Below are 16263 nucleotides of genomic sequence, written 5' to 3' on the forward strand. Positions count from 1 at the left end.
ACATGTGCCAGTAAAAGTGAATGGGAATGAGTTGTCTAAGAAAGACCCTTTATTGAAAGATTAGTGTGATGTAGCATGGATTTAGAAAGACATTCGCCAGCAGCAGGGTTACAAAAGCACATTCCAAGACAAGAGGCCCACTGTTCCTGATGACGTATGGGGCTTTCAACTTTCACAACCAGTCAAGATTGGCATGTGATTAGGAGTCATGTTCACACACTGCAAACTGTTTGGTAAGACAGTACGGAATATCTTATGTAGAAGAGGTGCTTGCTTCAATTCATGAGCCATGAAACCAGCTAGCACAGTTTTTCATGCATTCAATCCAATGTTGTTGACAAAAAGTTACATTTAATCAACAAATAACTGCAGAATCCATCATTTTCATCGCATTGTCTTTGTTTAGCTTTGGGTTTGGCACTATTGATTGAAAACTGTTCATAGGTCCCAAACAAACTCCAGAGAGAGACCTTTCATCTTTTCTTTGTATATCTTGTCAAACTTCTCACTCTGGGCGACAGTGAACATGGTTTTCCAGTCTCCAACTTTTCCTGGGAAGACAGAACAGTGATGAGAATAAATATTTAGAATTTAACAATCTAGTCATGCAAAAACTGTATGGGCAGGTCACGTTTGCATATTTCAACTGCATTAAAATTAACTTAAGGGAGGAATGTCAATTTCTGTGTGCAGTCACCTTTTCTCAACATCCGACCTTTACTACTGTCAAACATGTCTGGAGACACTGTGTCCAAATTGGCATTTGGAGTTAGTTGCATGTTACTGAAAGAACTCTTTTCAACAATCAAGTTCAGCGTTTCTTCGTCAAAAGACTTCTTCAGAAAGGTTGAAACCTTTACAATTGTTCCTTTGAGGTCCTGTTTCAAATTTTGAAATTAAATAGTCAAGAAGCACTGTTTACATTTTGTACAATATTCAAAGTTAATATTTTTTCTCATCAAATCTTTGAAATTCATAAATCAAATAACATTGATGTTTTTGAAGAATGCTTTGTATGTGTCTTGCCTTCTTCATTTCTTCATAAGTGAGAAATAACACGTCAAAGTTGTCCATTTGGCTATACCAGTCCTTTACATGGTCAAACCAAGAACTGCCAAAAACTATATTCAGGATGAGAACAAGTGATAAACTGCTGGTAAATTATTTATTAATGTATTTTTGTGGATTATTACTGACCAATAATATGTGTGCAGGGCCAAATAAACCCACCATTTCCCTCCACAAATTCTTCCAGAAATGTGTTGAAATCTTCTTTGTCTTCCAGGAGTCTACTGACATTGTGGAAGTGGTAAAATGATACTGCCACATCTTTGGGGTTTCTTGCAAAGTAGATAATCTAAGACACAGAGTAAGCATTTGTCAGTCATGACAAAAAGGCAATGAAGGACTAATCATAGGGTATATAAACACGTTTATAACTACTGTATCACGTACCTTTCCCCTCTTTCTTAACCCCTGGGGTAGAAGACTAGGTAAAAGGTGAGAGGCAAACAGTCTTGGTAAACGTGTTGTACTGTGATCCATTTCTTTCATTTCAACCTCTATCCATGGTACAATACTCATGGTGTGTTTATTGTGAACTCCCTCCAATTCATCACTGTGGAACATTAATGCAAGAACATACTGCATCCATGTTGTCCCTGTTGAATGTTACAGGGACACACAATGACATTTTTTATTGGAATTTGGTTAGCATGATGCACATGTAACACACATGTATAGGCCCTATCAAATATTTAATGAAGTCAAGAATCTTAAGATAACAAGTAAAAATACAGGTTTACCTGACTTTGGATAGGTAATGACAAAAATGTCACTGTCCTGGATTTCTATTTCCTGCAGAGAATCAAGATAACTTTCCTTGTGAACATTCCTAATAAGATTTAAGCCTTTATAAGACAGTAATCCAGGTTTAAACTTAAGTGGTTCCTCTTCCATTTCTGGAAAAAACACTGACTGGAGTGGTGACTGATAGATGAATGGTCAACTTTAGTTAATGTGAGTCAAGAACAACAGAGCAAAGGTTGAAAATGCAAAGGTTGGTTGTGAATTGCTACACAAGTCAATGCGCAAGTTTAGCCCAGATTTACAAAAGAAATCCATTCATCCAAACCATCTCAGCATGTTAAAATATCAAGTTTGTTTAAGAAGAAGCCCCCTCCCATTAAGAAAATGTGCATATTCATTAAACAAACTGTCACGTAAGATGCAATAAGGTAGAAACAAGCATGGATAGACAATCTGTCATGGCAGGATTTTCAAGAAACAAAGTATTTATTTCTCAAACAGGTTCACAGTGGAAATACTCACAACACAACAAGGAACCAACAGGGATTGACAAACGGAGCAAACATACAGTACAAGGTAATCACACATGGACAAGAGCTGGTTGATTGGAACGAAAATCAGGAGGTGTAGGCCAGGGAGCCATGAGAGAGTGAGACAAGACCAGGACAGGAACACACCCAGGAAGTTCCTAGTGTACTTTTAATGTAATTGGACATTGTCTTAAATTGACATTGTCCAGGGACTCTCTGTTCAGGAAGTGTCACCTTCACCGTGTTCACCACCAGAGGTCATAATCTGCCAAAGTCTAATCACACCCCTACTTCTCACACACCTGCTTTAAGTTGATATCACCACCTGTATGTAGATCACCTCATGTCCCTGGATTTACCTTAGCCAGTGTTCCAGTTCCTGACTCTTTTCTATGCATCACGACCCAGTTACCTGGATCATCCTTTCTGCTTCTGTGTGCTGTAGCCTGCTCCCGAACACTCTCCTATGGATTTCCTTTGCCCCTCTTTTCTTGATGATATTGACCACAAAGTTGGATAACCCCGTTGTACTTTTGTAACCTGCTTATCAAAAATCTGTTCTACACTTTGATCCGACTCTTGATATCTGTCCCACTTTACAGATATGGCAATCATATGGCCAAAAGCAGCACACCATGGGGGAAGGCACCAGTATACTGCAGTAAGGGCTGTGTTAACATCAGCTGCATCAGAATGGCTGCCTCGTCAAATAAAGCTAATATGATTCAGAATGGGAAATTGCCTCAACGCTGGTGCTTCACTTTAAAACAAATACTTTAAAGGGCAAGAGGGTAACAAGTTACGGTAGTCAATGAGCTTAGTGTCTGCTGATTTCTACCACGAGGTTGCCAGATCTGGGAGACATTATTACAGTGTGTTTTGAATGATTTTCACACAATCGGAAGGTGCATCCTAAATCAAGAGATTGCACACATTACCGGTCCTAGCACATCTGGCGCCCTCGGCGAAATGTATAAACAGCCCCCCCCCCCCCCCCCCCCGGGCCGCCTCCCCAAACGCAACACGGAGATATGACGTGGCGCGGTTGGCGCCCTCTGCTGCTTGTGCGGGAGGGTTAATTCATGGATGCACTTGGGAAAATGCCGCCCCCCCCTAGGCGGCTGCCTATGTCGCCTGTAGGAAGGACCGGCCCTGATTGCACAAAGAAGGCTTAAAACAGCTTCTATAATAAACATTCACTTTATTTTGAGCAAAGAAGACAGCAGTAAGTTTTATAGACAAGTCAGCACCTATAGATACTAAAGGGCACTTTAACACTTTCCTAGTACACTTTCCCTTATATTTGAGTTGATACTAAAATGTTACAAACAGTAGATATTTTGTTGTCAAAATCTAGATGTGAATACTCAAGAATAACTCTTGGTTTGAGCACACTTCACATGGTCAAAATATTATGTCACATTTTATTCATACCACACCCACAACCATAATACTCCCCCACAGACAATAACAAGTAATCATTGATTACAACGATGCATATTTTATAAGAGTGGTTGTCATTCATTCAGCTGAATAGGAATCGCTGTGTCAGGCCCACAATGTGTGAGATCCTTTGGAGCAGCAGAGCCTGGACCTCTCTGAATCATTTATTTTTGTCCATCTTTCCAAATGCTTTCAACAAATGTCACAGTTGCTTTTAAATCAACTGATAGTCATAGGATGCCTATTAAACTGCATAAACAGTTTTCTTCAGCCCAGTGTGATGGCCTTTGTCTGTGCTCTCTTCACCCATTAAGGTGCCATCTATCACATACAACAAAAAAGAAGACATGAGTTGACACAAGGAGGCAGGCATTCAACTACATTTGGTCAATTTATACCAAGTATTTTTTTTAACAGAGAAAATAGATACCTCAAACCGGCTGTAGACTTTCTTCTCCTTTCGCATGCTTCTGATCCTCTGAAGCAGATTCTGTCGCTCCTGATCAGTCCTACACTGCCCACTGGACTGTGATAGTTCAAGAGTCCCTTCTTCTACACTCCCCACCCTGTGAGCCTCATCTTCTTTTGCATCATCTGTGACAGCGGTTTCTTTGGTGAGCTCTGCTCGGCTTTGGCTGTTTGCAGATATCTGTTCTAACAAAATCTTTGTATCATCTCTGAGGTTACTACTTGAAAGTACCTTGCAAGTAGATGAATGGTAGCGGGACTGGCTTACTTTTGAATTCTTTGACTGAGGTGAAATTGGAATGACTTGATCGGATGCATTCTCTGAAGCTGATGCGGTAACGTTTGCTTGATGAATTTGTGATTCATGGAAAACAGATTCCTCAGGAGATGTTTCAGGTTTTGACTCCCCACAAAGTTTATTTAAAGGCTCCTTATTCAGGCAACTGTTTTCAACAACAATAGATAGATTTGGGGTATTGGATTCACCTGAAGTAGAGTTGGGATTTGGGTTGAACTCTGTTAGAACTGGATTGAATGAGGAAGTAGAATTAGTCTGCGTAGATGAAGAGCATGATTCTATGTCTGTGGGGAAGGGAGATTCACTTGATTCTGTTGAGGTGGGGTCTGAACGGGAGCTGGATTTGTCTGGGGTTGGGCTGATCTTGGGAGTGGTGACTTCTATTTTGTCATTCTCAGAAGACGCAACTAAGACAGTGTCAGAGTGAGATTCAGGGGAAGAACATGATTCTGTTGCAGTATAGCAAGAAACATCTGTCATTATTGGAGAGAGAGATTCAATCTGAGTCGTTTCTGACAGAGAGCTATGTTGTGTTTGTGATTCAGGGGTATTTTTTTGACATGGGGTAGTGGAGCTGGTTGAAAAGAGAACAGGATGAGGAGTGGAGCTGTTTGCTGAGGCAACAGGATGTAGAGTGGAGCTAGCTTTTGGGGAATCAGGATGTGGATTGGAGCTAGTGGAAGAGGAAACAGAGTGGAAAGTTGAGCTGGTTCCTGTGGTAACAGGATGAGGAGTTGAACTTGCTGCTGAAGTAGCATGAGTACAACTTGTTTCTGGGGTAACGGGATAAGGAGTTGAACTTGTTTCTGGGGTAACAGGATGAGGAGTAGAACTTGATCCTGGGGTATTGTGGTGAGCAGTAGAACTTGTTCCTGGTGTAACAGGATGATGAGTAGAACTTGTTTCTGGGGTAACAGGATGAAGAGTCAAACTTTCTGCTGATGGAGCAGGATGAGGAGTAGAGCTTGTTCCTGGGGTAACAGGATGGGCGGTAGAACAAGTTTCTGAGGGAGCAGGATGAAGAGTAGAACTTGTTGATGAGGGAGCAGGATGAGGAGTAGAACTGGTTTCTAATGTTCCTAAACTGGGCTGTGGAGCAGAGATGTGTTCTATATGGGGTGGTGTAGGGGAGCTGGATTCTCCTTTTTTGGTTTTAAATGGTGGTTTGACTGGAAGGGAACTTTGAGATTCATTGGCTTCAGTTTCTTCAGGGTTGATTGGCAAAACAGACTCATCGGGACTAGCCGACTGACTGGACTCCAAAGGAATGGAAAGGGTTGAGGTGCCAGATTCAGATTGAATAGTTGGTGGACATGGTTTTGTTGCTGGGACACACTGAGGAGATGAATTAGATGGAAATAAGTGGTCTGTTTGGGGTGAAACTGATGAACTGGGCTCATTCAAAGCTGGTGTATCATCTACGATTGTCCCTTTAGTGAGACTTTCGCTGCATTTTGTTGAGGTTAAAGTTTTAGCTGAGTCACTTGAAACTGGAGAGGGGTGAATAGATGATAGCATATTGGATTGTGTGGGTGGATGAGATGAGGACATTTCAATTTGTGTTGATTGATTAGGAGAGGGTGATGATACTAAAGAGACAGGGTTAATTGAAGAGCCTGTTGAACTGCTGTCAGGTGGTCTACACTCCTTTTCAACTGTGTTTGAGCCCACCAATGCACTATTTGAGGTAGTAGGATCATTTTCCTTTATTTCTCTTACAATCTGGTTTCTCTTCAATTCAATCTTCTCAGCATCAGTAGAACCTGGAAGTACTCCCTCATTACTAGAGATGCCCTCTCTGTTAAGGGGTTGAGAGACATTTTGGGGAAGATTTGGATCCTGCTCCTGAAGTTTAAATGCCTCTTTGGGATTAAGATGTGATTGTCCACATGTTACTGTTGACATCTCGCTCTTTATCTCCTGATAAAATGGTGTTGTCTCAGGTGTTCTATCTATTTCTGCTGGCTTGGCTGATATATTGATGGCAGCTTCTACTGTTTTTTGGGGAACTTCAGAGAGTCCAGGCTCTACCTTTTGGGATGTGGTTTCGATTCTTTGGTCACTTGAGGTTACTGAGTGATCAGTCTTTATACAAGCTTTTTTGGCGATGTTCACCAGTAGTGCATTCTTTTCAGCTTTTCGCTTGGCAGCTAACTCTTTGAAAAACATAAGTCTACTATCTGGATCACTCATGTCTACATAGGTCATACTGCTTGAAAATGGCTTGGTTGAGTGTGTTAGTTGTTCGGTTTTCATTTCTATTTCCACCGTTTTCAGTTGCTCATCTTGAGAGCGCTTGGGTGGCTCTACTGACGGTAAAACAGTTTGCTCTCCTTCAGTAGGTTTTGGTTGTTTCTTTATCTCTTTGTCATCAGGAAGAACTTTAGGTAATTGTGTTACACCTGTATCATGGACTAAGTCATCAGATTTGGAAGACTTGATTGTGCTGTCAGTACCTAGTGACTTTACGTAATGGCTCCATTCAAAAGGTTCCCGGGTAAAGGATCTCCGTTTTACCAGCATCGGAGAGGCAAAGGGTAATTTGGATTGGTCATTGTCATTCTTGGTTTTTTCCTCATCATTCTGTTCAGAGGTAGTTTGCGTGTCTTGGGAGAAATGCTGCTCGAGTTGAGAACTAAATATTAGTGAGGATCTCAGCCTAGAACTCCTCTGGACTGCTGCATTGTAACTCTTGCGGAAAGACTCTTCCCTTTTAACACAGATCTCTTTGGGTTCCTTAACCTCCACCTCCTCTGTCTTGTCCCCTTCTGTAGTTGATGATGACTCTGATGGTGTTGTATCGGCCTCTGATGACATAGTGACAATAATATTGGGCACTTTCTTAAACTCTGGGAGGACTGATTTGGTGTAATATGGGAGTTTACTTACTCTAGGTGCTGTTTGAAACTTAGGTATTTCTTTACAAAACATGGAGTCTGACAGCACTGTACCGGAGGGCCCGACTTGTACATGTTTAAGAGGCTCTTCAAAAGGGTCAATCCCAATGGGTGGTTGTATTGACACATCTTCATCTGTATCATCAAAAGCACTGAGATATGAGCTGATCCTCCAATCTCGCATACCCTGTTTGGCATTAAGGTCTGGTGTTTCGTGATCTATGTTGGGCCCCTGGTAGAACTCATTTTGTCCAGAAGGAATTTTCTGTGTTGGGGAGCGCTGACAGGCATATGGCTGTCCAATACTTATTCTTTTTGGATGTGGTAGACCAAGTGAAATCTCTCCTGAAGCTGCTTTGACTGAGTCGTCTTTCATCGCTACAGAACTAGTGGATGACAAATAATTGAGTACTGGGTCATAGGGCTCAGGCTCCATTTCTGGTGGGTATTCAGCTTGTGTATACTGATCCATCGAAGGATACCCATAACCCCTGAACTTATCATAGCCAGCATAACCTGGTTCTGGTCCTGCTCTCTGGTACATAGGGTGTTCCCTTTGTTGTTCTCTGTGCATCTGCCTCCCCTGTGTCTCAAAGCCCTGCACGGTCTGGTGCTGCATGAATTGATATGATGGGGCTCTGCCATGAGCGCCCTCAGCAAAACTGTGCCTTTTAAATTCATTTGAGTCCATTGTGTTGGGAGAGGGGACCATAGGGTAAACTTGCTCAATAAGAGATGGATCCATTCTCAAATGCTGGGAAGAGTTGTACATTTCCAACTGGCCTTGGTCTAGTGACCTGTGGACACTGAACTTGTGCTTCCTAAGAGCCATCTGTTTCTGATCTACATACAATCGCTCATCAAAGGAATGTCTGGCCCATTCCATAGAGCCAGTGCTTCCTATGGGCAGGACTTTCCTAGGATCTCTGAATAATGGTGTCTGATCAGTGCTGCTTAGCCTGTCAGACAAGCAGCTGAAGTCTGGCATTGGAGCTAGCACATTTTCATATATCAAAGGTTGGGACTGGGCAAAGAGAATACGAAATTCTTCATCAAAAGTAGTCACGAGCTGTCCAAGGAAAAGGTGAGCTATGCAGCGGTGAATCTTTTCAAATGACCACATAAAGCTGAAAAATAAAATATTTGATTGTAATGCAATTAAAACAAAATTAAATATCCTTTCTACTCAGATTTTTTTTTTCTTTTTCTGAGGCCTCACCTGTAGTTTCCACTCAGCACTGCCCTACAGTCTGTCAGCAAGAATCTATTCATCATCTGGCCCTTGAAGGATTTCCCAGTTTGACAATAATAGGTCAAGCCAGACACTGTTCTCACTCGCATAAACTGTAATAAAAAAAGAGGTATAAAAACAATCCCAGGAACAATGACTATTAAAAATAGCCCTTAATTTCCACAAATGCATCATTTTTTCAGATCATTTTCGGGGCATTTTAGTGCTAAATATAAGAACATGGGCCTCTATTTTCTCTAGGTGGCAGCAACACACCCTAATAAATTCCATAAAATGTCCATGCATTTATCCTTTAAATAGTAACATTTTAGGAGTTTAACTGACAAAAACAAGAAATCATTATATACACAGACTCACCGGAATATTCTCCAAATTTACCCGGCAATTGGAAACCATGTTAGTAAAATGGTGCACATTATGTTCATCCAGAAGGATATAGACTGTAACATTTCGCCCAGCAGCGTCCAGAATATCAGCAAAGATGTCAACATCAGTAAACATGTCCATTACCACGGCTACCAGCTGCAGAGAACCAATGAGCATTTAATTAGAAACCAGTATAATATAGGCACACAGTTTGTAGTAAAAAGCTGACGACACTGATCTGACCTGTCATGTCTTAAACACAATGCAGTCCACTCATTAATCAGCCCCACACATTCATTTCATTTCAGACTTATCTATATCAGATCAGACTGAAATGTTGCCTTTCCTTTGAGGAATAAGTTGCATAAGCATGTTATAATTTTTTTTAAACACTTACTTGTTGAGCATTCTTAATAAGTCGACGAGCATGTTCTTTGATACTGGGCATATCAGGCTCAGATGGGTTCACCAGTGTGGTGACTTCTGTGGGGCCGATGAAGCGATGTTGTTGGGGCCAGCCGAGGTCAAGGCCAGGTGCATCCAAGTCAGAGTGCATGGGCCAGTATGTGTCTGAAGATCCCTCACCCCCAGGGCCCAGGTACAGCTCATGTGCACACAGCTTAGGCTGTGTGCTCTGATATGGCATCTGTGTTGAGTGCTTAATGTACTCAACCTCCTGTCTGGAGAGGAAGTCAACCACATTTGCACTCTTGAGAAAGCCATAATAGCCCTCCAAGTCCTTCTCTACAAGTGCATCAATAGCCAGGCGATACTCCTCTCGATAGTGGGGAGGCAGATAATGAGGGTCCAGAGGGTTATCTCCAGCTGATGAGCATTGAGAGCGGTGGGCCATAGTGATCTAAGGATACAAATACACATAACAATGTAAATAAAAAACGTTTCACTACATGGATATACACTTTGACATAGGCGGAAATCCTGGGGGGGTGTCCCCACGACCCCCCCCCCCCCCCCATCTTAGGAAAAATATGATCAATAATAATAATAATAACATACATTTAACATGTAGGATATGTGTGACAGCAGTCATTTTGGTGTCCCCCTCAGGAATTGCTCTTGAGAAAATGTCATAGTCCTCCCCAAAATGTATCGCAGATTTTCGCCACTGCACTTGGAACATCATCTCTTGCATGCCATGGGCCAATATACCACATTAAACACGATATTGAGTTGGTCACAGACGGGCATACTGAAATAACACGTTTAAAATCACTTTCTGAACCCTGTCCCTAAGTAACCCATGACCCAAAATCTTGAAAAGATTGTGTCACAAGGTTAAAACAATAATACCAACGAATGCACCTCCCCTTGTCCAAACTGAATCAAATTCACCAGTAAGTTAATATTTTAGTATGGGGGAAAACACAAAATAGTTTACCCAGAAGTCTGTAATGTATGGAACAACATAAGATAACATTTGGTACAATAAGCTGGGTAGGCCTACTATACGGACAAAAAATATATCATTTAATCCATACAAACTGTCTAAATGCTATCTTGAAGCTACAGTCTGACAACATTATGGCTAGCCTAACCCTTACTGTATTGAACACGTCTTTCGGTTGAAAAAACTAAGTGCTATTCGTCTTGTACAAAAACTTGCCATGTTTGTTTTAGTTTTCCTCAAAAGTGTAAATAGTACTCACCTCTGAGTTCGATGTAAAGATTATTTTCGTTTAAGTTTCTCACGTCAGTTAATTTTCTACAGCCACATCCTCAGCCTAGCGGTGAACGACTTGTGAAAGAGCTCTATTGCGTAGTTTTATCATCTTCGCAGGCCAAACCAGTTTATGTTCATGCTTAAGGCAAGAATGAAGACTCTGTGGCCAAGACACTGTCGTCAATCTTGCCCCGCCTTGCGCACTGTTGTCCAAGTTAGATGTCCCCAAGGCTTCCCGAAATGAGCGAGTCCCTGACCGAGTCGAGTGCGAACTATAGCGCTAGACTGTAGGCTAGGGAAATACAGAAAATATGTTTTTTGTACAGTTCTTTAATCATTAGCAAACGTTTTGACTCATGTCATGTGATACCGGCCTTTACTGTGGCACAATGCAATATCACATTTTCAGAAGTCCACAAAATGCCCATATTCCAGAGCCGTTCTCTTATCCATATTTTCAGATGATTTGGCAGTGTGCGAGAGAGGGAGGATTGTTGTGTTACCACGGCGACCAGTGAGCGTCAGTGTTCCTGTATGCCAAGCAACAAGTTCTGGCTCTTCTTATTATGCAAGTTAACTAGCTAGCTTGGGTAGCCTAAAAACATTTCCCCCATTCCCAGAACCCACCCTCTTTCTAATTACCTAAACATGAGCTCCCGAAAAATGACATCTTCTGGGAAGGCTGGAGCCAAGGCACCCTTTAAGAGAGCAACTCAAACCTCAAAGACAGGTACAGTATGCAAGCACTGCTCTGAATACAGTGAGATGGGTGCCTACTGGATTGGGTGGGTGACCAATTAAACAATTTTTGTGAACTTTTAGGCCTATAAATAATCAGTAGGAGGCCATGTCATATGGATTACTGTAATTTGTATTTACACTATATGTCTATCTGGATACGTTTCTTCCTTGTGAGTTTCTTATAGGCCTACTCTCAAGGAAATTTCATGACAACATGTAGCAAACATCCCGTTTGTCATACAGTCATGATGTTCAATATGTCTCTTTGTGTACCCCTGAAAAAGGAACATCTCCACAAAGCAGAATGAGCACAAAGGTGGCACAAGGTGGCCAGTCCAAAAGCACAGCTGACAAGTCCAGAGGTGTTACCCCCATAACAGAGACAGTGCTCACAGCACTGTCAAAGAAAAGTACAGTTTTGCATCACTCCGTCTATATGATGTATTCACCATCTTCCATTATTAACAAAACACGTGATCTATTTTAATTGAGGTGGATTCTATTCAGATAGTAGATCTTCACCCAGTGTTATCTTACAACATTAGATTAGATTTGTGTTTATACCGTATTTCTCTGTCTCTGTAAACATCCCTCCTACCTCTTTACTGGCACTGTGTGTACATTTTGGACATTACTTAGCTCATAAACCTTAGTTACACTTTGCAAGAAACAAGGAGGAGTCTGGTGTAACTAGGTAAAGGACATGATGTAATTCAAGTGAGGGCCTGAAAACAATCCCTCATTGTTTCCCCCTAGGCAACACCCATCCAGTGCACATAGAGAAGTAAAAACTGTAGCAGCATGAAAAATGGCATACACTTGTTCATATGTTGACTCACAACATACCATAGGGCCAAAGGGGAAGGTACACCTTTGCCTTCTTGCTTTTTTATTAGATCAACAAGAAAGTTCCTTCCCTACTCTTTCTGTATCACACTAAAACATGTTTAAATAAATAAATGTTTTGGCTGTGCAAGTATTGGTATGTAGTTGAATCTAAAATCACTGTAATAAACAAACTCCTCAGGGCAAGCAAAACACCAGGCTGGAATGAGTGTTACAAGACATATAGCCTATCTTAGACATTGGTAAACTATTCAAAGAATCTGCACTGAGGTTACACTAGATACTGTAGTGTTGAATTATACTGCACAATGGTTTGGCCACAATTACACACCTACTCTTTTGGTAGATGTGGAGCTGAGGCGAGAGGAGCAAGCTGCAGTGACCATTCAGTGTGCTGTAAGGAGGTTGCTGGCCAAGAGGAAACTAGTACGGAAACAGAAAAAGAAGCAGGACTATGAGGATCTAATGGAACGCTTGGAGAAAGAGGTTAGTATAATATAATAGAGTCATGGAAAGTCATTGCTGATTACGATAAACATAACGTTTTGTTTAACTTTGTGTGAACCCTAAATTCAATGTTTTTTTATTTTTCTGAAGGCTTTTGTGGCAATAGTGCGAAGGAAACAAGAGGAGGCACAGCAAGAGAGGAGGAAGGAGGAGGAGGAGAGAAAGAAGAAGAAGGAAGAGCAGCTCCTTCAAACACGCCTTCTGGAAGCAGCTTTTGATGGGGAGACAGAAGTGGTCTTAACAGTTCTCAAGGAGGTGAGTTTAACCTACTTCTGAACAGTAGGTGACAGTTGTTGAATCTGACAAGATGATTATCCTTTTCTTTGACTTGCTATAGGCATCTGAGAGGGACACACAGCGTGGCCTTGGGGTTGAGAAAACAAGCAAACGCCAACAGCTGCTCAATCAGCTCCACATGACAAATATCACGGATGCCAATGGCAACACGGCTGTGTCAGAGGCAGGAGCAGGGGGTCAGCCTGAGGTCATCACTCTATTGGTAGAGAGAGGTGCAGATGTTAACACACAGGTGAGAGCACCCAGACACACTTTCACACGTGGAGAGGGGCAGGTGTGGAATTGTTTCAGGCAATGATGTATGGGTATGGATGTATGTAGGGTGCGTTTGGACGGACACCCATCTTTAGAGCTGCCTTTGGGGGTCACCTTGCGGCAGTGCAAACCCTTTTGCAGTTGGGGGCGGACCCAAGAATCCACGCAGATGATGGCAGCACCCCAGTGCAGGTGAGCATTAATGTGTCCCGTGTGTGTGGCCTATTTTACTTTATTTTGTGCGTTGACTGTGTGTTTTAGGCTAAATCTCTGTGTTTATATTGAAGGTGGCATCTGGTGAGGCCTTGGTATCAATCCTAGAAGGCTGGGACCTGAGCATCACTGATTGCATGCTAAAAAAGATGAGGGCAAAACAACAGAGGAGCACTGAAGAGGAGCAAAAGTTGAAGGAGGCAGAGACTGACTGGTGAGAGACAACACATTTCCACCACAACTCCACCCATGCAGATCCTTTTAGAATCTAGATGAGCAATTGCAAACAAAACATATATTTAGAAATACATAAGTGTCCAAGCATGTCCAGCTCCCAAGCATGTCCATCTAGCTTAATCTCCTGGCATTCCTATTTAGTATTTTCTGAACGTCTTCTTCTCTCTTTGCTGTCAAATGTCCTGGAAAGATAAAGCAGTGGAGGATAGCTGACTTTTCTGCCCCTACTGTTCACTGATAGGGAGTTTTGTGCAAAGGAACAATGGCCTGTGTTTTCCCCCAGTTTGAAAGAAGAGGTGGAGCAGCTCCAGAAAAAGTATGAGCGATCCCAGAGAGAGGTAACATATGAAGCCAATGATTCCAAGTTAACACAATAATGAATCTGTCATCACTCTTTTACTGTCTTTTTTTTTGCATGTTAATTTGCATGTTAAGGCGCAGAAGGCTTATGTAGAGCTGAATAAGCGGATTACAGAGCATGATAAATGTCAGAGGAAGGGTATGGAACAAGCAAAAGTCACATTGCAGGTAACTCTAAAACTTGAGTAAATAGCTCTTATCTCATTGCCTTTGGACTGACTCATGTTGAGTATGTGTGTGTGTGTGTGTGTGTCTGTGAACAGGTGGTTCATGACACAGAGGATGTATTTATGAAGACTCAAATTGCTGCTCAGTTGGCTGCTGATCAACTATGCCTCGCTAAACTGACACTGAGAGAGCAGTCAGGTGGAGGTGTGTACTGTCACACATCTTTCTCTCTTCCAATCTTGATCTCTGTCTCAAAGACATGCACATACATGTACATGCAAACACTTCTCTTTTGAGTCATTTTCAAAGACCGTTTCCCAGAGTTGTGTGATATTTTGAGTTCAGATGCTGTTGTTGCCCGTGGGAGGACTTGTTGCTTGGTTCGTGATCTTAATGACGTTCTTCTCAAAGACGTGGGAGACAAGATCAAACAGGATGGCAGGTTATGGATCATTGTCAAACTGTTATTATGGGATTCAGACTTGACCTTTACCTGTACCTGCATTGTCTGTATTGCCCTGTGCATCTAACATGAGTTTAAAATAGTTTTTTAACTCCTCCTACAACTAACGTTGTGTCCTTGGGCAAGGCACTTACACTAAGTATAGGAATGTCACTGTACTTAGTGTAAGTCGCTCTGGATAAGAGTGTCTGCTAAATGACTAAATGTAATGTAAATGTAACATTATACACCTGCATGTTTTAGTAATTAAAAAAATCTTTCTGTTTGGGAGGAAAGGTGGCCTCTGCTCGTGGATCCTTCTGGTCAGGCTGCCACATTTCTGAGGTACCGAGACACTAACTACCTGGATGCCATGAACCCTGAAAACATGCAGCCTGAGAAACTGAGGCTGGCTCTGTTAGGGGCCATCAGGTAATAGAGAGAGAGAGAGCAAGAAAGAGAGATAGGTAGAGGGAGATAAATGTCTGGAGGTATGTAGATGAAGAGGCTAATAAGATATATGGTGGTTATGTCTTACAGGTTTGGAAAGCACCTGGTCATAAATATGATGGACGTGGACTTGTTTGAAACTGTGAAGAGCCAGTTGGAGGGTGTGAAGCCAGGGCTCAGTGCACAGCTAATGAACAAGGAGCTTTTACAGGAAGAGAGGTAGACAAGTGCAAGTCCAGCCTCTACCATAACTTAAAATGCAACTATGTAATCCAAGTGCAACTTTTGCTCAACTCTTCAATAATAAAACCGGTCATGAACATGAAATATACATCTCCACAAGACAGACATCTCTGCAAAATTAAATTAATAATCAAATGCAGATATATTTCCGACTCAGTCTTGGTTCTCATGTTATTTCTGTCACAAACTTGTCTTTACTTGTCATGATAACTGTCTCTTCAAATTGTCTCTGCAGGTACCTGAGTCTAGTACAGTCCTCAGACGGACCCCGGTATGCAAAAACTGAGTTCAGGTTAGACTGGATTGAGAAGTTCAGGCTTGTTCTGGTGACAAAACAGCGCCACCCCTCGGACTTCTTGCTCACAGCTTTCTATCCTATTGAGGTTATGTTGCCTGAGTCAAGACTGTAATATAATTGTCAATTTCATACAGCACACTGCAGTAAATTGTATTTTTAAATGCATTTTTTATCATAACATGTCTAAACGTGTGTACATCAGTTATATTAATAAAACGCACATTTCACTCATTGTTGGATTGATGACAAACTATTCTAATGATTCAGTGGCTTGAAAAGTTACATGAAGAGTGTATAACCTATATCAAATAGCCTATTTCTTTTTAACTTTCTGGCAAACCTGTGCTGTGAATTTGTTGTCAAGAAGCCCCAGGAGTTTTTATGTCTGCTCTGCAAAAAAAGGATACATTTAAGTAGCATGTTTTGGGAGTGTGTCTGTCACTACGTGTTCCTTTCTACCGA

The 16263-nt window shown here is 41.7% G+C and overlaps 3 protein-coding genes across 6 annotated transcripts; 1 reads left to right on the forward strand and 2 right to left on the reverse strand.

The window, feature by feature from the left end:
* Nucleotides 1-31: 31 nt before the first annotated feature.
* Nucleotides 32-2005, reverse strand: LOC146268417 (amine sulfotransferase-like). Its single transcript, XM_084667027.1, has 6 exons — nt 1806-2005; nt 1456-1661; nt 1231-1357; nt 1027-1121; nt 698-878; nt 32-551 (listed from the first exon to the last, which is right to left on the reverse strand). The coding sequence occupies exons 1-6, from the start codon at nt 1957-1959 to the stop codon at nt 439-441; spliced, it is 876 nt and encodes a 291-aa protein (XP_084523153.1). The 5' UTR covers nt 1960-2005; the 3' UTR covers nt 32-438.
* Nucleotides 2006-3520: 1515 nt separating this feature from the next.
* On the reverse strand, nt 3521-11211 carry sack1ha (scaffolding CK1 anchoring protein Ha). Its single transcript, XM_084709903.1, has 6 exons — nt 10731-11211; nt 9461-9922; nt 9055-9219; nt 8665-8789; nt 4213-8572; nt 3521-4103 (listed from the first exon to the last, which is right to left on the reverse strand). The coding sequence occupies exons 2-6, from the start codon at nt 9914-9916 to the stop codon at nt 4092-4094; spliced, it is 5118 nt and encodes a 1705-aa protein (XP_084566029.1). The 5' UTR covers nt 9917-9922; nt 10731-11211; the 3' UTR covers nt 3521-4091.
* Nucleotides 11212-11339: 128 nt separating this feature from the next.
* Nucleotides 11340-16051, forward strand: LOC146268419 (IQ motif and ankyrin repeat domain-containing protein 1-like). 4 transcript variants are annotated; one of them, XM_084709904.1, is made up of 14 exons: nt 11342-11474; nt 11770-11895; nt 12678-12817; nt 12929-13093; nt 13176-13367; nt 13457-13582; nt 13678-13817; nt 14082-14178; nt 14276-14368; nt 14464-14572; nt 14714-14810; nt 15108-15242; nt 15351-15479; nt 15739-16051. In XM_084709904.1, exons 1-14 carry the CDS (start codon nt 11393-11395, stop codon nt 15911-15913), a joined length of 1806 nt encoding a protein of 601 aa, XP_084566030.1. In that variant the 5' UTR covers nt 11342-11392; the 3' UTR covers nt 15914-16051. The 4 variants fall into 4 exon arrangements, with proteins under 4 accessions (XP_084566033.1, XP_084566030.1, XP_084566031.1 ...); XM_084709905.1 differs by having other exon boundaries at nt 14124-14178; XM_084709906.1 differs by having other exon boundaries at nt 11770-11847.
* The last annotated feature ends 212 nt before the right edge of the window (nt 16052-16263 follow it).

This window comes from Hypomesus nipponensis, chromosome 11, assembly GCF_054491055.1.
Source record: "Hypomesus nipponensis isolate SF chromosome 11, ASM5449105v1, whole genome shotgun sequence".
NCBI classification, from domain to species: Eukaryota; Metazoa; Chordata; class Actinopteri; order Osmeriformes; family Osmeridae; genus Hypomesus; species Hypomesus nipponensis.

Coding starts and splice junctions, on each gene's coding strand:
- LOC146268417 (XM_084667027.1), bottom strand. CDS start 1,959: ATGGAAGAGGAACCACTTAAGTTTAAACCTGGATTACTGTCTTATAAA. Junction 1,662..1,805: donor CATTACCTATCCAAAGTCAG/GTAAACCTGTAT, acceptor AACATTCAACAG/GGACAACATGGATGCAGTAT. Junction 552..697: donor AGGTCGGATGTTGAGAAAAG/GTGACTGCACAC, acceptor CTGTCTTCCCAG/GAAAAGTTGGAGACTGGAAA.
- sack1ha (XM_084709903.1), bottom strand. CDS start 9,916: ATGGCCCACCGCTCTCAATGCTCATCAGCTGGAGATAACCCTCTGGAC. Junction 8,790..9,054: donor TAAATTTGGAGAATATTCCG/GTGAGTCTGTGT, acceptor TTTTTATTACAG/TTTATGCGAGTGAGAACAGT. Junction 8,573..8,664: donor GTGCTGAGTGGAAACTACAG/GTGAGGCCTCAG, acceptor TTTATTTTTCAG/CTTTATGTGGTCATTTGAAA.
- LOC146268419 (XM_084709904.1), top strand. CDS start 11,393: ATGAGCTCCCGAAAAATGACATCTTCTGGGAAGGCTGGAGCCAAGGCA. Junction 13,368..13,456: donor GTGCAGATGTTAACACACAG/GTGAGAGCACCC, acceptor GGATGTATGTAG/GGTGCGTTTGGACGGACACC. Junction 15,480..15,738: donor GAGCTTTTACAGGAAGAGAG/GTAGACAAGTGC, acceptor TTGTCTCTGCAG/GTACCTGAGTCTAGTACAGT.